Source organism: Balaenoptera borealis, assembly GCF_965194805.1.
Source record: "Balaenoptera borealis genome assembly, chromosome: 5".
In the NCBI taxonomy this organism is placed as follows: Eukaryota; Metazoa; Chordata; class Mammalia; order Artiodactyla; family Balaenopteridae; genus Balaenoptera; species Balaenoptera borealis.
In genome coordinates, this window is record NC_138862.1 from 98,476,419 (window position 1) to 98,493,839 (window position 17,421).

The following is a 17,421-nucleotide window of genomic DNA, read 5'->3' on the forward strand; positions in this document are numbered from 1 at the left end:
CTATGAAACAGGTATTGTTACCTCTATTCCACAGAAGAACAAACTGAAGTTCAGTAAAGCTAAACAACTTCCCTAATCACACAGCTAGTAGGTGGCAGAATAAAGATATGAACTGAGATCTTTCTGACTGGGAAGTCCTCCCACCCTTAATCACTATAATTCCAACAATGGCTTATTTAAAAACAAACAAACTACAGGAAGATTTTACATTTCACCCACTGATTTTAAAAATAAAAAGCCACAATGCTACTTCTTTAAAACCAAAAGGCATGGCTGTTTTTGTAAAGGCATTTGATGTAATCTTGTATTTGCAATTTTCTATCTGAATAAATTAAAGAGGTATGTGGAGGGCAGAAGCATCGGAGACTGAGCAGGGACGGTGTGGAGCAAGTGTTAGAAAAGAACAAATATATATTACACATAAGGAGATTTACAAAAATGTGTAAGAATTAATCAAATTCTTTGAAGAAAAACCTAATAAAAGCACTCATAAAAAATAAAATCAGATGGCTTATGCACTGGTTTTCTTTAACAGACATGAAACTGAAGTGCTTTATTAGTAGACAGTCTCTTCAAAATAGCAGGATGGTTTCTGGTTACAAAATAGAGAATACTTATCCTTTGATTTCTAGTACTCTGATCACAAATGACAAACCTGAGACTACAAAGGTAACAGTGGAAAGATACTACAGCCAGGTACATCTGCATTCCAGGTATTGGAGATTTCATTTTGATTTTATCAACAGAAAGATCTTTTTATACCTAAGCTGTATCAGTAAGACTGAAAAGTAAGAATATACAGTGAAGAGGGTAATTTCATTAGAACCAAGTTTAAAAAAATCCTACTTAGAGAAAAGTATATAAAAAGATTGATTAATAAAAGATAAATACTAGGACTTAAAAATAAACAATAATAGTAATATTAGATAATAATTATATGATGCTTACTTTATGGCAGGCATCATTCTAAAGTGCTTTTTAGATATTTTACATATATTATATATATATATAAATAATATATATTTTTACATATTAGCCAAACTATTTTTTCTACCATGGATAAATTGGGAGAATATTTGTCAATCTCATTTAAATCTTAGAGATGTACGACTGTGCATAAACCTTGTGGTATTTCACTGGATTTGGTGATATCACATAGAGATAGCAACCTTACCCTCTTCTGAATAGATTCTTGTATTTTGGATAAAATACAATTTCAATTCAGCATCTGATTCCCGTAGGATTTATTGTTCAGGGGAAAAAATATTAATACAAAAGTAATTTTGCCTCTCCCCCCTACCCCTCCCCCCCCCAAGTACCCTATGCCTCTTAAGGGAAAGTATTTTAAAGCAACTTGTATAAAATCTGGTATAATAGAAAGTAAAAGTACCTGTGAAGCAGGACAAGAATGTGGTCAAACTCAGAAATGCAAAGTTGCATTTTTAGAGTAATGTCTCCATGTGAAAAAACTATACAAACCCTTTAAGACAGACACTTGAGTAAAGCTGGAGTACAACTGTTAGAAAACTTTTACCTTTGCTAAAACTGAGTCACATAAATCACTTCCTTCACTGAACATTTGGTGGGTCGTAATGCTGTAAAATGGAGGGGTGGATAGTTCCCGTTGATTATTACCAACACATTGGTATTTGGAAACAGTCAATCTCTAAAAAAGGGACACCAAATTTATCTTATCTAGCTACTTAGCCTCCCACTCTATGCATTAGCCATGCAGAAGGAGAATTCATGGAACTCCTGGAGAAATGGATACATGGTAATTAACCATGCCTAGTTTAGTAACAGGCATTAATATGAGCAAGCAAGCTAAACTCTTTCATAATTGAAGAGTATCTCTTAGAAAATGAAAATTTAATTTTCTTCTGCTGCCGCATTCAATTTCTCAGTGGACAGGACCTGAAGGCCACATTTTCTAGTGAATGTAGTTGAATTACAGTATGTGATACTTAATAAACATTCCTTTAGAATTCTTTTAAAATACTCTTAAATAACTTTGCATCCCTACAGAATTAAGGCATTTGGAGATGCTGCAGTCAATTCATAGAATTTAATAAGAGAAGCATTAACTCTCTACTGAATTTCTCATATTATCAAAAAGAATTGCATATAAAAATGCAAGGGAAAAATACAAAATTAATGATAAAAGGTCACCAGATGAAGGTTTAAATCTGAATTAGTTATTTACATTTAATTATTAATATTTAAAAGTAAATTGTTCTTTTAGAGTTAAGATATATTGTTCATATATTAAATATGTAGATGTCAATTATCATGTATGAAAAAAAAAACCCTGGTTATGTATGTTAGATATTCATTGGCTACCTCTCCTTGAGAATAGACTTACAGTGAAATCTTTCTACATAAATGTATTGTCATGGAAAGTTATGCAAGCTAAATATCTTAGCTAAAAAGAAAAAAACACTTGGATTATGATTACCTTAATTTTTATATGTAGACTGAGAAGTATATGGCTATATATTATATATGCCTATATATTATGAACTACAACATTAACATAATGCATCAATATATGCATATTTCTAGCCAAAAATGTCTACAGTTCCAAATAGCTCTCCTTCATTAACATAATGTAGCAAACAACAGCTAAGTTTTTGGAAAAATAAGCATTCATATAAGATGTAATTTTAAATGACACTTCCTAAAATTAGAATAAATATAAATGAGTCAATGAGGTTTTAGTAATTCAATTTTAATACTAATATCTTATTTATCCTTCAATATTCATACTAATTAATCATATTTGTGTAATTTTCTTACATGGAATGAATATTGGAACTCTACTTCCACATACACACACACGCACATGTTTATTGGCTGTTTGCGTGTTTTGTTTTCTAGCCTAGAATTTATACACTATGTTTATAAATTTGTTGTTTGGTTTGCTGGTCTAGCTCCCCTATTAAGTTTTAAGGTATTCAAGGGCAGAAATAATATCTTCGGTTGGGTTTGATTTTGCAAACACACTGTATCGCTAGGATAGGAGAGAGAACTGACTTTACCCTAGAAGAATTTACAGAAGGAAAGCAAGACCTACCAAAAAGGTAATTCTGTTGTGGGGTGGTAATGTAAATGTACTGTCATAACAGGGAGGTGCATAAGTGAGGCAAAGTGAGGGTCACCTGCTCCATCACGTGGTTCATGGAAGGCTTCCTAGAAGAACTGGTGCCAGACCCGTACCCTGAAGGCTAAGTAAATAATATCTGGCAAAGGTATGTGAGGAGGGCATTTTAGGCCAATGCAAAAACATACATAAAGACCCTGAGGCATAAAAGAGCATATGGTGTCTGTGGCATAACTACAAGCACAGGGATGGTACCTACTACAAAAACTGAACGTGGTGAGTGGCCAGAGATAGGGTCGAGGAAGTGGATGGTAGTCAGGACATCAAGGCCCTGCATGGATTTTATTCTTTCAGCCACAGGGAGAATTTTAAGCTTCTTCCTGCTTATTTATGGTTGCATCTTGGCACCTAGCCCATGACTTGCTCGCACTTCTTCCAACAAAGTAGAAGATTATTTTTTCTCCAGCTATTATCCATTTAAATATTAATGAAATACAGAAGACTGTAGATGCAAATGATATTCAGAGACCATCTATTGAAAAATCTTCTAAAATGAAGCTAAGAATATTGACTCATATCTGAAACTAGGTCTTGATAAGTAGTATAGAATGATCAATGAGTCAGCCTGTGTCTCTGGGCAGGACTGAATGAGTATGAAAGAATACTTTTTAAAAGACGGAAGAGAAAGAAGAGGAGGAAGAAGACAGCAACACAAGACAAAATTCAAAAGCAGTGGCAAGAGTTTCTCTGCGTCAGAACCTTCATTGATACCCTCCCTCCATGCTATCAGAGGGAGTCACACAGGAACCTCTCACCTGGGGAGGTACACTTCCACTTTTTGCTTCTTCACAGAGTTTGCCCATTCTTCAATCAGCTGTGCTTTGACCAATGGCTCCAGAGTGGCCAGTGGAACTTCCTGTCTGGACAAGACCAGCATCATACTTATCTCATCCCCCTCATAGGGTATTTCCAGGACTTGGTAGATACCACCAGCTTCATTGGAGCCATCACTAAATTCCCCTGAAAAAGGACAGAAAGGTGATAAAAGGCCCCTTTCAAGGCTTAAATAATAAAATGTTTACATTTGTTATAACTTTCTTCCAAAATAGTGTATAGAATATAAAAAATTCAGGCATCTGAGAAGAAGAGGGTTTATTTTAAAGTAAGCCCTGAAATTCAAGTGAATCCTCAGCCCTACAGAATTTATTTTATTTTAGGATCCCCAGAATTGTTTCACATTTGTCATAGCATGTTCTCTAGACTTACTTTTTATTTTTAAATGAGATATCTCAAATGAATATATTTTAAGGATATCATTAAAAAAATGAAAAGTCATGATTAGAAAAATAAAGCCCTGGATCCAAGTCGGATGTAAATCACATTTACCAATATCCACCTGATTTCTAAGAAGGGAAAAACTGACCACATCATACCTGGTACTCTATTATTACCACAGCTAAAAGTTTTGAGGCCAAGGTAGCACAGCCAAAATGAAATCTACTTCATTTGGCAGTAGTTATCTAGAGCATTTGTGGTGATTAAAATCTCCAAGTTAGATAATTAGGTAAATTAGGTAATTGGCTTTGTGTTCTATGAACTTAGCTAAATTGACCAGGCTTTCATTAAAAAAAAAAAAAAAAAAAAAAAAAGTCTTTAAAACAAATGGTCCTGCCACTACTTTAAAATTTCCCCCATTTTCAAAACAAATGTAATGCTTTTGTTCTGAATATTTTCATTTAACTGATCTAGGTCCTTTAGATGTCACATTAAACATTTTGGTTCTCAAATAAATAGGTATTTCCCTTTCTTATTTTGACTGTTAATTTGAGTAACCGTGATTATCATATTTTAATTTTACTGTGTACCTTTAAATAGAATAAAATATTAGTTCTAACATATACATAGCTTGCAATTACATTTCTGCTTATGACAATAAATAATTACAGTTCAGTATGGTATGGAGAAAGGATTAGCACCCTAAACTTCTGAAAAGGCCAATGAAATATCCCTGAAAATAATGCCAAGGATGCTGACTTGTATCACAAATTATATACTCTCAGTAAGTGAAACTATGAATGAATAATTATGCCTGACCATATGTAAACAAGTCTGAAAGCAAAATTTTAAAGGAATGCTTATAATTCAAGAAGTGATGAGGTGTTCAAATCAAGAGCTGGGTGGGACATACGGTTCCCTGAAAACCACCCCAAAGCGAATGACTTTCTGGAGTAACTCAGAACATCCTTACACAAGGTCAGATAGTTTCACATGAATAAAGCCACTCTGTAGGTGTAATCAACTTTATAAATTAAGAAACATATTGGAAAACTATCAAAACATATAACATTCACTGAGGATCTAATTAGAGGCCTTTGAAAATGGGGCCAAGAAAATTGAATTGTAGCCCAAACCAGACTGTTGAGAAATCTGAGTAACGAATATTTCATGTTTTTTCTTAGAAATTTGTTGATATACTGCGAGAAGAGAGAAATAAAAGCCAAAATGTCTTACCATAATAAAATTCTCCTTGTTGATACATCATCGGAATTTGGACTTCACTTTCATCATCTTTAGTGAAGGAAAAAGTTCTGGTATTTTCAGGTCTAAATTGTGACTTCCAATTCCCTTTGAAATAGACAGCATTGATGAGGGCCAGATGAGTGACAGCGTCAAAATCCCTTGGGGATACCAAATCTTTCAACAGACCTATTCAGGAAAAAATGAATGGATGAAAATTCATATTAAATTTGAAGGTGAAAGGAAACCAAAAGATTATCGAACTACCATCCAATAGAGTGCTTGAGATGAACTTTATATCATTATAAAATTTACAATAAAAATTAAAAGTATCTAACTTTCAAAGGAAAAAATGTTACACACACACACACACACACACACACACACACACACACACACACACATATACTTACAGACTAAGGGCATCTAAAATACCCACACCACCTAAAATAACACTAACTAGTAGCATCTTGACATTTGCACAAACTATAGAACCACATACAACAGAATCTCAGGCTTTACTACTTTCTGGTTGCAATGATGCATGTAAAACTCAACACAGAGTAAGCATTCAACAAATATTTCTAAGTTTATTCTTGAACAATGTACATGATTAAAATGTCATCCAGTTCAAACCTTTCCCCCATGTACATTGGATATCTATCAGATATAAGAACTGCTTTTGATTAGGTGAAAACAGATGAGTAAAAGCCAATTTAACTAATGATACCTTATTTTTTAATCACTTATAATGTTCCTTTCTAAATCCATTTTGAAAGACATTGGGACTTTATTAATGGCTGAAATTGTTTAAGAAGAATTTGGAAATAAACAGCTTTCAATAATCCAATCTAATGAAGCTGAATTATTATTCTTAATTTATTCTTTGAATGTTAAAAAATAACCATGTTTCTTTTATCTTACATTTTAATCTCATAGTTAGAAAAGATAGGACCAACATTCACTCTGTATTCTCTCATTTTATTAGTCATAGCACTTCTTTAGGTACTTAAGAAGGTGCCTCAGCATTTTGGGGAATATAGGACAAAGGGTATGGGATGAGGGTCTTTTGTTGTTGTTGTTCCAGCATAAAATGTATTAGATTAACATTATTTTGGGAGTTTTGACAACATGAATTAATTAATTTAATGAGCAGCCATAGTAATCTACTTTCAATTTGGTCTCATTTTTTTATGCTAATTTCAATTATTTTGTTGGTAAAATCGGAAAATAAAATGGTAAAATATGAAACATTTGGAGAGCTTAAATACATTTTAAAAATATGATTTAGAATTAAGATTTGAAATAAATGCATCCTTTTCTAATTCCTCTCCATTTATTTGGGCTTAAAATGGGCTGCTCTTTTTTTTAAAGGAATCCTGTACAAATTTTTTGATTAGCAATCAAGTTCTGTGGTTTAAAAGCCAACAAATATCTTTAAACTCTCTTACTCTATTTTAATCATATTGTTAAGAGAGCCAGCAACTGTGATTCTCACTAGTATCTAACTTATTAAATGGTCAGCTCAAGCAAAATTCCATACAGTAGTTAAGACTACTATTCAGATGAAACTCACCAACTGGAGAGCACAGATTTCATATTAATTTATCAGTGCCAATATTCTATACATACCAAAAGAATTAACTTCTTTCTCAAATGTTTATTCATAAACAACGCTTCTAAAATAGGCTGTAATCTATACAAAATAATTAGTAGATACTCAACGAAATGCAATCTAACATTCAAAATGTAAAAGGAACAAGGGGACAAATAACTTCAGAAGTAAAAGAGAGTTAAAACTAAGCTATTAGAGAAAGAAAGGAACCAAATGACTTACTATTTGTATTATTCTCCACCCACTTATTGATATGGTTGGCCACAGCTACATTTTGACCGAAGTCCACATGATTGACTTCTGCGTTAAAGTACTTTTTTATCATTTGCAAAAACTCATCATTGATATGAAATCCATTTTGCACAAAGAGGGAATTGGCAATTTTCATCACATACTGACTCTCTTCAGCAGTCACCATGTGAGAAAGATGCTTCAAGAAAGAAAATTCTTCACCTGCAAAATGACAAAAGATAAGTTTATTAGTGGAACAAACACAGTGAAAGATCCTGGAGAGTGGAGGAGCATGAAAACACAGCAAGGGGGATTAATAGAACAGAGGCCCAAAGGAAAAGCACTGGCTTATTCCCCACACTGACATGCTAAGGAGGTTCCAATATTTGTGTTGTTTCTAGATGTTCAAATTAACTTTTTGCAGTTTAGTATTATCAACTGATATTACTTTCATTTTAATTGACTTTCTTGGTAAAATCTATAAAGTAGAGATACTTGGATTGTTTTCTTTCAAAGTACTTAGGTTACTTTAATTAAATGAGTCTTATTTTATGATGATCAGAAATAATCTGTTTCTGTTATCAAGTTTAATTTTCTAGTTTAAAAATCAAAATATTCCTTTAAATAGACTTTTTTTTAACCTTACAACTAGAAAATCCAATTGAAATTGTTTTGGTTCTCAACTTTTTAATGAGTTAATTCACATGTATATTAGAAACATTAAAATAGAAATTATACATCATTGAAAAGTGATTACAAAATACATTTTGGCTAGAAATTTTCTCCAGTACAAAAATTTTTCATGATAATACAACATTCAAAAAAAAAACTCTTGGGACTTCCCTGGTGGCGCAGTGGTTAAGAATCCGCCTGCCAATGCAGGGGACACAGATTTGACCCCTGGTCCAGGAAGATCCCACATGCTGCAGAGCAACTAAGCCCATGCGCCACAACTACTGAGCCTGCACTCTAGAGCCTGCGAGCCACAACTACTGAGCCCATGTGCCACACCTACTGAAGCCTGCACGCCTAGAGCCCGTGCTCCGCAACAAGAGAAGCCACCACAATGAGAAGCCCGTGCACCACAACGAAGAGTAGCCCCCGCTCGCCACAACTAGAGAAAGCCTAAATGCAGCAACAAAGACCCAACGCAGCCAAAAGTAAATAAATAAAATAAATAAATTTATTAAAAAAAATTCTTGGATGCCATTTAAATAATGAAGGTACTGTTGATTTTAAGTAAAAATTTCTGCTATTCTTAGAGAATAATGGTTTTTTTATAGCACTCATCACAGTTATTATTTCTCATTTATTTATGTGATAATTGATTAATATATGCCTCTCCCTCTAAACTGGAAACTCCAACAGAGCAAGAACCATGTCTGCTTTTGTTTATCACAGTGAGGTTTATTTAAACAATGATAATAAAAGATACAATTTCCTTACATTAACTCAGCCAGGGATACAGCTAGGAACTAAGAACTTTCTTGGGTTTCCTAATGGTTCTCTTACCCATATCACCTCAGTGAGACCTCTTTCTTACTCTTTGTAAATACTGCTGCCTCAGGTATAAGGCAACATAACTGAGTTGAATGTTAATGTCAAACCATCTTGAGAAATTAAATCTAAGCACACTTACCATTTTTCAGGCTATCATATCCCATTGAATGACGGATTTCTTTCAGGGTAGACCCTTGGGCCCCAAGTTCCATCATTCCCATTGCAAGGGTGACACTCAGTGGAGAGAAGAGAATATTTTCATCTTCTCCAGTGGCTCGAAGATGGTTATACATATTCACTGACAACTCAGCAATGGTTTCATCAGTGAAAGTGGTCCCTAACGCCAAACTTTGCAGAACCAGCAAAGAGAAGAGTCCAAGGAAAGCCATGTTGGAATAGTTTCAAGCCTGGAGAACAATATTTTACATATTAATTATTAATTACCTCAGAGAAATGGAGTGAAAGGTAAAAAAAATAATAATTTCATGGCAAAGTTGTAAGTAAACCAAAAGTTTTTAAACATATGCAGTGTTACTGTCTCTATAACAAAAAGCCCATTAAAGGATTTGTTGGAAGATCCTATTAAGTCAATTAATAGTCAAATGAGCGAATAACACTGCTAAGTCCTGAGGATACTCCCAAGAACAAGATAGCCCTGGTCTCACCTTCATGGGGCTGAGTATATATAGATATATATTCAACAATGTTTGGTGAGGCTAATTTATCAATTTTCATAGCCTCATCATGCATATTTCAGTCATGACTTTGAAACAATTCACTCTAGCATACACTAAACTACACAGGTACAGGACAATTAAAATGAAAACCAAAAGGTATTCACAGGGTTTAAGAAGAATTAGTGAAGTTAGGCATTTGAAAATGCCCCTTTACCCATTTACTACAATTTATAAAATTAATGTACCATGCAACTGGGTTACCAACTAGTGGGGAGAGATCATACACACGCCTGCCAGGATCCCCAGTTTATTCATCCCAGGCTGCAGAACCCACAGGAAGTGGTAACCCAGAGAAAAAGCAGATTCGGCACATCCTTGTGTGGTTTTCCTTATTTATTTGTTCCCTAGCAGGCTGCTGCCCTCAGTGACCATCTCTGCGCAGGGAGACGCCTCCCTCTTACAACAATGTCCTTTCATTCTTAGACTTATGTGACCATTTCAGCTTACACCAATACTCCAGTGATTTTATTTAAATGACTGTTTCTAAATATCAAGCTCATCTGGTACTTGAACCGTTTTCTCTTGGGAAGAGAAAGCAGTGTCAGTGCCCAGATATCTCAGAATAATATTCCTGCCTTTTGGCACACCAGCATTCCACACGCTCTGTCTCCCCACAAACAGTCTGACTGGCACACACTGGGGACAGGATTCCCTCTTTCCTCGTATTCTCACACTTTGTCACTCTAGGCATCTGAAAGGTAAACTGCCAATTCAAACAGTTAAGTAGCTTCCTTGTTCTTGATCTTTAAAAAAAAAAAAAACCATCATTAAAACAACAGGTAAACGGGCATCAGCAGAAAATCTACAAACAACAAATGCTGGAGAGGGTGTGGAGAAAAGGGAACCCTCTTGCACTGTTGGTGGGAATGTAAATTGATACAGCCACTATGGAGAACAGTACAGAGGTTCCTTAAAAAACTAAAAATAGAATTACCATATGACCCAGCAATCCCACTACTGGGCATATACCCAGAGAAAACCATAATTCAGAAAGACACAGGCACCCTAATGTTCATTGCAGCACTATTTACAATAGCCAGGTCATGGAAGCAACCTAAGTGTCCATCGACAGACGAATGGATAAAGAAGATGTGGTACATATATACAATGGACTATTACTCAGCCATAAAAAGGAACGAAATAGGGTCATTTGTAGAGATGTGGATGGATCTAGAGACTGTCTTACAGAGTGAAGTCAGAAAGAGAAAAACAAATATCGTATATTAACGCATATATGTGGAACCTAGAAAAATGGTACAGATGAACCAGTTTGCAGGGCAGAAATAGAGACACAGATATAGAGAACAAACGTATGGACACCAAGGGAGGAAAGTGGCTGGGGTGGGGGGAGGTGGGATGAATTGGGAGACTGGGATTGACATGTATACACTAATATGTATAAAATGGATAACTAATAAGAACTGCTGTATAAAAAAAAATTCAAAAATTCAAAAAGAACCCAACAACAACAGGTAAAGTGATATTGAGCAAACACATTTGGAAAATTGTATTTTGTTAGTATGAAGCATTAACAGTCCCCACTACTCAGTTAACAGAGTGCACACATGTTTAACCTAAGAGCAGCGTGTTTCCTACAGGTTTTTGAGTCAGAATGTCCCAATCAGGCCTATAATATTTCTGATTCCAATTTCAGAGGAGTTGGCCTGATCACTTTGCAAGTCCTTCACATTTTCGGGTTCAGTTTCAGGTATCAGTTTTTTGTCTGAGAAGTTCCAAGTCCCCCTGTATCCTGCCCCCCACTTTTGTATTAAGGTTTAAATAATTCTTGCTTGTTTAGGAAGGTAAAGCTCAGCCTATATGTAAATATGAACTCTCACAACCCACGCTGTGAGGAGGCCGAGAATGGCTCCTGGTGGGAGGTAAGTACGTGGCTGCAGAACGGAGCCGGCAGTGCAGGCAGCATCGGGACAGAAGCCAGATGCCACAGCACAGCTGCCCTGCTGGTCCGCTGGCTTAGGCCACTGATGGGAGGCTGCTGTGACATTCTCTCTTCCTCTGTCCTCTCCAGGGAAAGTGAAGTGAAGAGATGAGTTTTCTCTCTCTTCCTAGTTTCAGAGGGAAGAAATAGAGCACGTGCTCGTCTAAGTTGAAAGAGAACTTAAAATATATCCAGTATTTAATACTTAAGATGTAATAATAGTGTTTAGGAGACTCTGAAATCCAAGCCCCTGATCTTCATCATGACACTATACTGCTATCTGACGTGCCATCTTCACTCTACCAAGCAAAGACCCATTGCTTTCATTTAATGTTATCTAGTACAAGACCAAGAAATTAAACTCACTGTATGATAGTAGTATCTGTCATTCAATAACACAACTATTGCGAAACCGCTGCATTTAACATGAGGATTACATTTTAAGCTAATAAAAAGATTTTATTCATATAAAACAAAAACCTATTGCCAACCAATAAGCATCTCAGAAAGTAAGGCCAAGTCTATTGTGTTTGTAGGCGTTTTTATTTATGTATGTACCATGAGATAATAATAATAGCTGGCATATGATGTATGACCTGTGACAAGTCATGTGCATTCTTTCAGTCTTGGCGCCATTCATGAAATGAAGATACCAATCCCTACTCTGCACAATTATTAAAGAAATAAAGGAGATAGTGTGTGTGTCTGAAGCACTCATTTTAAGCTACAGGTTATCCTAATAAAGGACATTATCATTAAAAAAAATGTTTCCTAGGTTTGTATACTTGCTAAGTCAAGCAAGAGGCTATAGAGTCAAAATGAGTATTTTATGATTCCTGTTGGCCCATGGAATGTAGCACCATTACCCATTCACTCAGCCAAGACTGATAGAGGTATCATGAAGATCCCAAAATTTATAAGGACAGGCTCTTGTCTTTAGGGAACTTACATCATTGTGCAGCAGGGCATGATCCATTACAGTGGTTCTTATCTTTTTAAGAAAAGAGATACTTTCAAGAATCAGGTGAAGGGTAAATCATCTCCTCAAGAAATGCACACATGTGGAACAGAACATTATATTCACTGGCCAGGATATTTGCTGGCCTCGGGTTAGGAACCCCTGGTCTACAGCAGATGGTCCAATGCAGAAAGAAGAAGTGTTTGATGGACCCACAGCTCTGCAACATTGCCTTACTGGGGGAAAGAGATGTCAAAACCACTCATGTCTCTTCAAGCTTCTAGAGGATTCCTGGAAAGAACACCCGTATGTTTGTGAGACAGGGCTCTTCCCAGGGTAGTGAGTGGACACTGAGTCATACTGGGAAACTCCTTAATAAAGATTTAAAGAACTCTGCTCTGGAAACACACATTTGATCTATGGTTAAGTGATCTTTCCTTCTTTCGAAGGCAAGATTTACCATGTGCAAGGAAAATGACCTCTGCCGGTCTGATCCAGCCTTTTTTTTTTTAAATGTCTGTTCAGGTCCTTTGCCCATTTTTAAATAGAGTTATTATTATTTGCTATTTTTTAAAATTTATTTATTTAATTTTGGCTGCGTTGGGTCTTCGTTTCTGTGCGAGGGTTTTCTCTAGTTGCGGCGAGCGGGGGCCACTCTTCATCGCGGTGCGCGGGCCTCTCACTGTCGCGGCCTCTCTTGTTGCGGAGCACAGGCTCCAGACGCGCAGGCTCAGTAGTTGTGGCTCACGGGCCTAGTCGCTCCGCGGCATGTGGGATCCTCCCAGACCAGGGCTCGAACCCGTGTCCCCTGCATTGGCAGGCAGACTCTCAACCACTGTGCCACCAGGGAAGCCCTGATCCAGCCTTTTTGATCCCATATACACCACCCCTGTCCCTGGCCCCCTTCACCTCTGCTGCCCCAGACTCCTCCTTATGAGTGTTTTTTTTGTTTTGTTTTTTTCAGAGGAGAGGGGAAGATTTTCTTTTCCCCTTCTATCTTCTAAGTGCAGGTATCCTCCATGGATCTATTCCTGGCGCTCTCCTCTGTAATGTTCTTCTTGCTCCTGCTGGTGAACTTCTCTCAAAACAAAAAGGTACTTCAACTATTATCCCTATTCATACTATTCCCAAATAAGTAAAATTTTAGCTCCGGCTTTATTTTTATCTTCATTTCCGATGTGCATTGCAAATTGATCTTGCGATATCTAGTCTTTTACTCTTGCCAGCACTTTAAATTCAAGGTGGCTCAAATAAGAATCTTTGTCTTATCAATCACACCCACTCTTTTTTATTTCCTTAAAACATCAAAGTCTTTGACTCTTCCCCATCTCTTTTTCCCTTATGTTCAATGAATGTCAACCCTTATTCCATACCGCATCCCTGACACTTCTCCTAGCCATCGTCCATGGCCATTGCATTCCCAAGGACTCCATCAATGACTCTCAGCCATTCTCTGAAATCCAACATTTGCATATCCTCCAGATGAACTGTCTTGATGTGCTGTTATGGACAGATATTCTTATATTTACAAAACCTTAGGCTTGCCCTTATGCCTGGAGACTAAAGTCCCAAATCTTGAACATAACCCACTGCACTGTGTTCCAGCATTTCTTTCTACCCACTACTCTCCTTCCTGGATCCTGCAGTTCTAGCCAGAATCCCTTTTGCAATACATATCCCAGAATTTCCCTCTCCTGTTGCTGGCTTGTGGAGTTTTTCTTCTGGAACTGCTTCAACCTGGTTCCATATGTTCAAATCCTAACCACTCCTCAAGGATCTGCTCCACTTCCTTTTCTTTTATGAATACCCTCCTAGTTCTTCAGTTAAAACAACTATTTCCCCCTTTTTTGAAATCTTGGCATATTTTATCTCTACCTTTCCAATAGCATGTACTACTGTTTCCTTCTATTACAGATAATTCTGTACATGTGTCATCTCGTCTCCTAAGCTTTTTGAAGGCACAAATGGAAGTGCATTCATCTTTTTTTCTTTTAAATTTATTTATTTTATTTGGCCTGCATTGGGTCTTTGTTGCTGTGCACGGGCTTTCTCTAGTTGTGGTGAGCGGGGGCTACTCTTCATTGCAGTGCACGGGCTTCTCATTGCGGTGGCTTCTCTCGTTTCGGAGCACAGGCTCTAGGAGTGCAGGCTCAGTAGTTGTGGCATGTGGGCTCAGTAGTTGTGGCTCGTGGGCTCTAGAGCACAGGCTCAGTAGTTGTGGTGCACAGGCTTAGTTGCTCCACTGCATGTGGGATCTTCCCAGACCAGGGCTCAAACCCGTGTCCCTGCATTGGCAGGTGGATTCTTAACCACTGCACCACCAGGGAAGCCCCTGCATTCATCGTTTATATCTTAGGATACGTCATGCATTACACATACTAGGTGCCCAATAAATATTTGTTGAATGAATACAGCATGAGATATAAAGGCCCACACAACTGCATTAGAAGGAACTGCAAGAGGGGCTGCTGCTTCTAAATTCTCCAGGCTAATTTAATTTGAGCCCACAGGTAGTAGCTCATTTCCATTTTTTATTCCCTTGATAAAGTGTTTCCTTATTGAGTATGAGACTGTCTTTCCAGCCTGACAAAGTGGCACTGTCACCAATGTTGGCATAATGCAATGGCTGGACATGGGATGCATTAACAAACAAGTATACCACCTTGAAAAATTGCAAAAGGTGATACCCAAATGTTACTGTATTAACATTCATCTACAAAATGCCAGGGCCCCACCATTAATCATAATAATCAACGCATTCTAAAATACGTTACTCTCACATGGAGCATTACTTTGTAGATTCATTACTTTCAAGCTACTGAATAAAATGCCTTTACATAAAAGCAAGTGGCTGCAGTACCAGACTAGTAGTAGACTGTGCTGTTGTGCTAGAAAAGGCAAAGGCAGCTGAGCTGTGAATAAACCACATTCATTCTTGCAATTCTCCTCCCATTGCCAGTAGTAAGGTAGGTTATGGGCACGTGTATGTGAGTATCCTGCTTCAGAAAACACTTCATTGAAACAGGTCAGAGAACTAAATCTTCTGGTAATCGAGGTATGAGGAATCACAGAACTAAAGCTAGAACAATAAAAAAAGATAGTTTTTTTTAACTTCCTTAGTAGTTAGTCTGATTTATAGAGAGGCTGATTATTCATATATGAAACATTTCTTTTTAGATAACCCAATTATTTGAAATTTTTAAAGAACGGTTTCATAATTTTGAGTTGAGAAAACAAGGGAGGTGCTCTTTAGAAGGTGAGACGAATATCTGAAGAAGGTCCTTTCTTCAGCAAGAAAGAGCCATGGGAAATAACTAAGGAGAAATGCCTAATGAACACTGTCTTGAAGCCCTCTGGCCTATTAATTCTCAGATTTTTGCATGTAAAGGACTAGTAATTTTTTAACTGAGTGAACCGATATAGGGTTGCTAAATTTTTATTTTACCAAGTAAATATATTGGGATGGGGGCAAAAAAAATTAACAAGAATAATGACTCTTACAATCACATGAAAGAATGAACACATCGATCACATGAAAGATTGAACACATCAATCACATAAAAGAGTGAACGTTTCAACATGAAAATAAGACCGTCATTTAAAGTGGATATATTTGTATTCATGAAGGTTTTTTGTTTTTGTTTTTTCCCTCATGGGTAGGCACTGAGTGTTTGGAAATCACTACTCTAATTTTGGTTAGTAGTAGCTCACTTGATGAAATTTGGAACAAGTTGAAGTTTCCAGGTCTGTGTTTCCTGATTTATTAAGAGAAAGTGTTAACCTAGATCAGCAGCAATGAAGCTGGGAAATTTTTCAAAGAACTTGTCACATACAAAAAAAAAATTGTTACCTTGTGAAACAGTATGTATTTAAGCAACCTACAATTTAGCAAATTTCCTCAACTGTAACATGCACGGTGTTCCTCTCCACCCCCAATTTTGCCTTTTCTGAAATTGGAGTAAGTCTTATAATCAATGTCCAGCTGGCTCTCAGACAGAGAGGCAAATTGTGAGACTGTTCCCATTGCCTGTATAAGTGTCATAGCCTGGAAAAGTGTGAACTTTAGGCTATTTGTCTATCCTTATTCTCTCAGCTGACTTATTTCCACTGATGCTGGCTCCCATAATTAAGTTTTTTGCTTCAACTTGGACCTAGAATTATCAGGACCATACTATGATGGCAGTACTTAAAAGAAAGAGGACCACGTACAGGGACAAGAACAGAAAGGAGAATGTAACCTACTGTAAGTGATGTGAGCATTCATCACTAGAGAAATGAACCAACTGATTTTCTTGTAAAACAAAAACCAGATTTTTTCTAAAGCACCCAAGAACAGAAGACACATGTAAGAGTTAATTTGCATTAGTAGATAAATCTTTTGTCCTTGGGATATATACAAAGAACTGTCTGTTGGATCCCAAGCAGTACAATTAAAGGCAGAAGAATTTGCCAGATTTCTCAGGATAAATCGTAGTGTTTTCAAAGCAAGAAAAGGTGAATTACCTATGCATGCTTTGTGAAGGACTATTGTTCAGGTGCTAAGCTGTCAAAAGCTTGCTGTTAACTTTCAAAATTAGCTGTATACGTACATGGGGATGGATTAATCAAAGAATCAAATGGAAGTGTAGAGAACACATCACTATTCTTTGAAATGCCTTAAGATTACATTTTCAATCACAACAGCACTAAAAAGTTTTGATCAGAAAATACATTATGAAAAGTATAATGTCATATGCATGATAAATGATGGCCCAATGTAATTCAGAAGAATGATAAGAAGACTTAGATTTAAACTCTGATTATTAAGGGAATAATATGCTATGG

General features: G+C 36.6%; 1 protein-coding gene across 2 annotated transcripts in view; it reads right to left on the bottom strand.

Annotated features, from left to right (window-relative positions):
• Positions 1 to 17,421, bottom strand: part of SERPINI1 (serpin family I member 1) — a 69,645-nt gene that overhangs the window by 19,220 nt on the left and 33,004 nt on the right. For both annotated transcript variants that reach the window (XM_082394158.1, XM_082394157.1), the window contains exons 2-5: positions 9,103 to 9,370; positions 7,455 to 7,685; positions 5,612 to 5,806; positions 3,916 to 4,120 (exon numbers count right to left, since the gene is read on the bottom strand). In XM_082394158.1, the coding sequence (XP_082250284.1) occupies positions 3,916 to 4,120; positions 5,612 to 5,806; positions 7,455 to 7,685; positions 9,103 to 9,352 (881 nt within the window). In that variant the 5' untranslated portion in view covers positions 9,353 to 9,370. The remainder of the gene's footprint in view (positions 1 to 3,915; positions 4,121 to 5,611; positions 5,807 to 7,454; positions 7,686 to 9,102; positions 9,371 to 17,421) is intronic.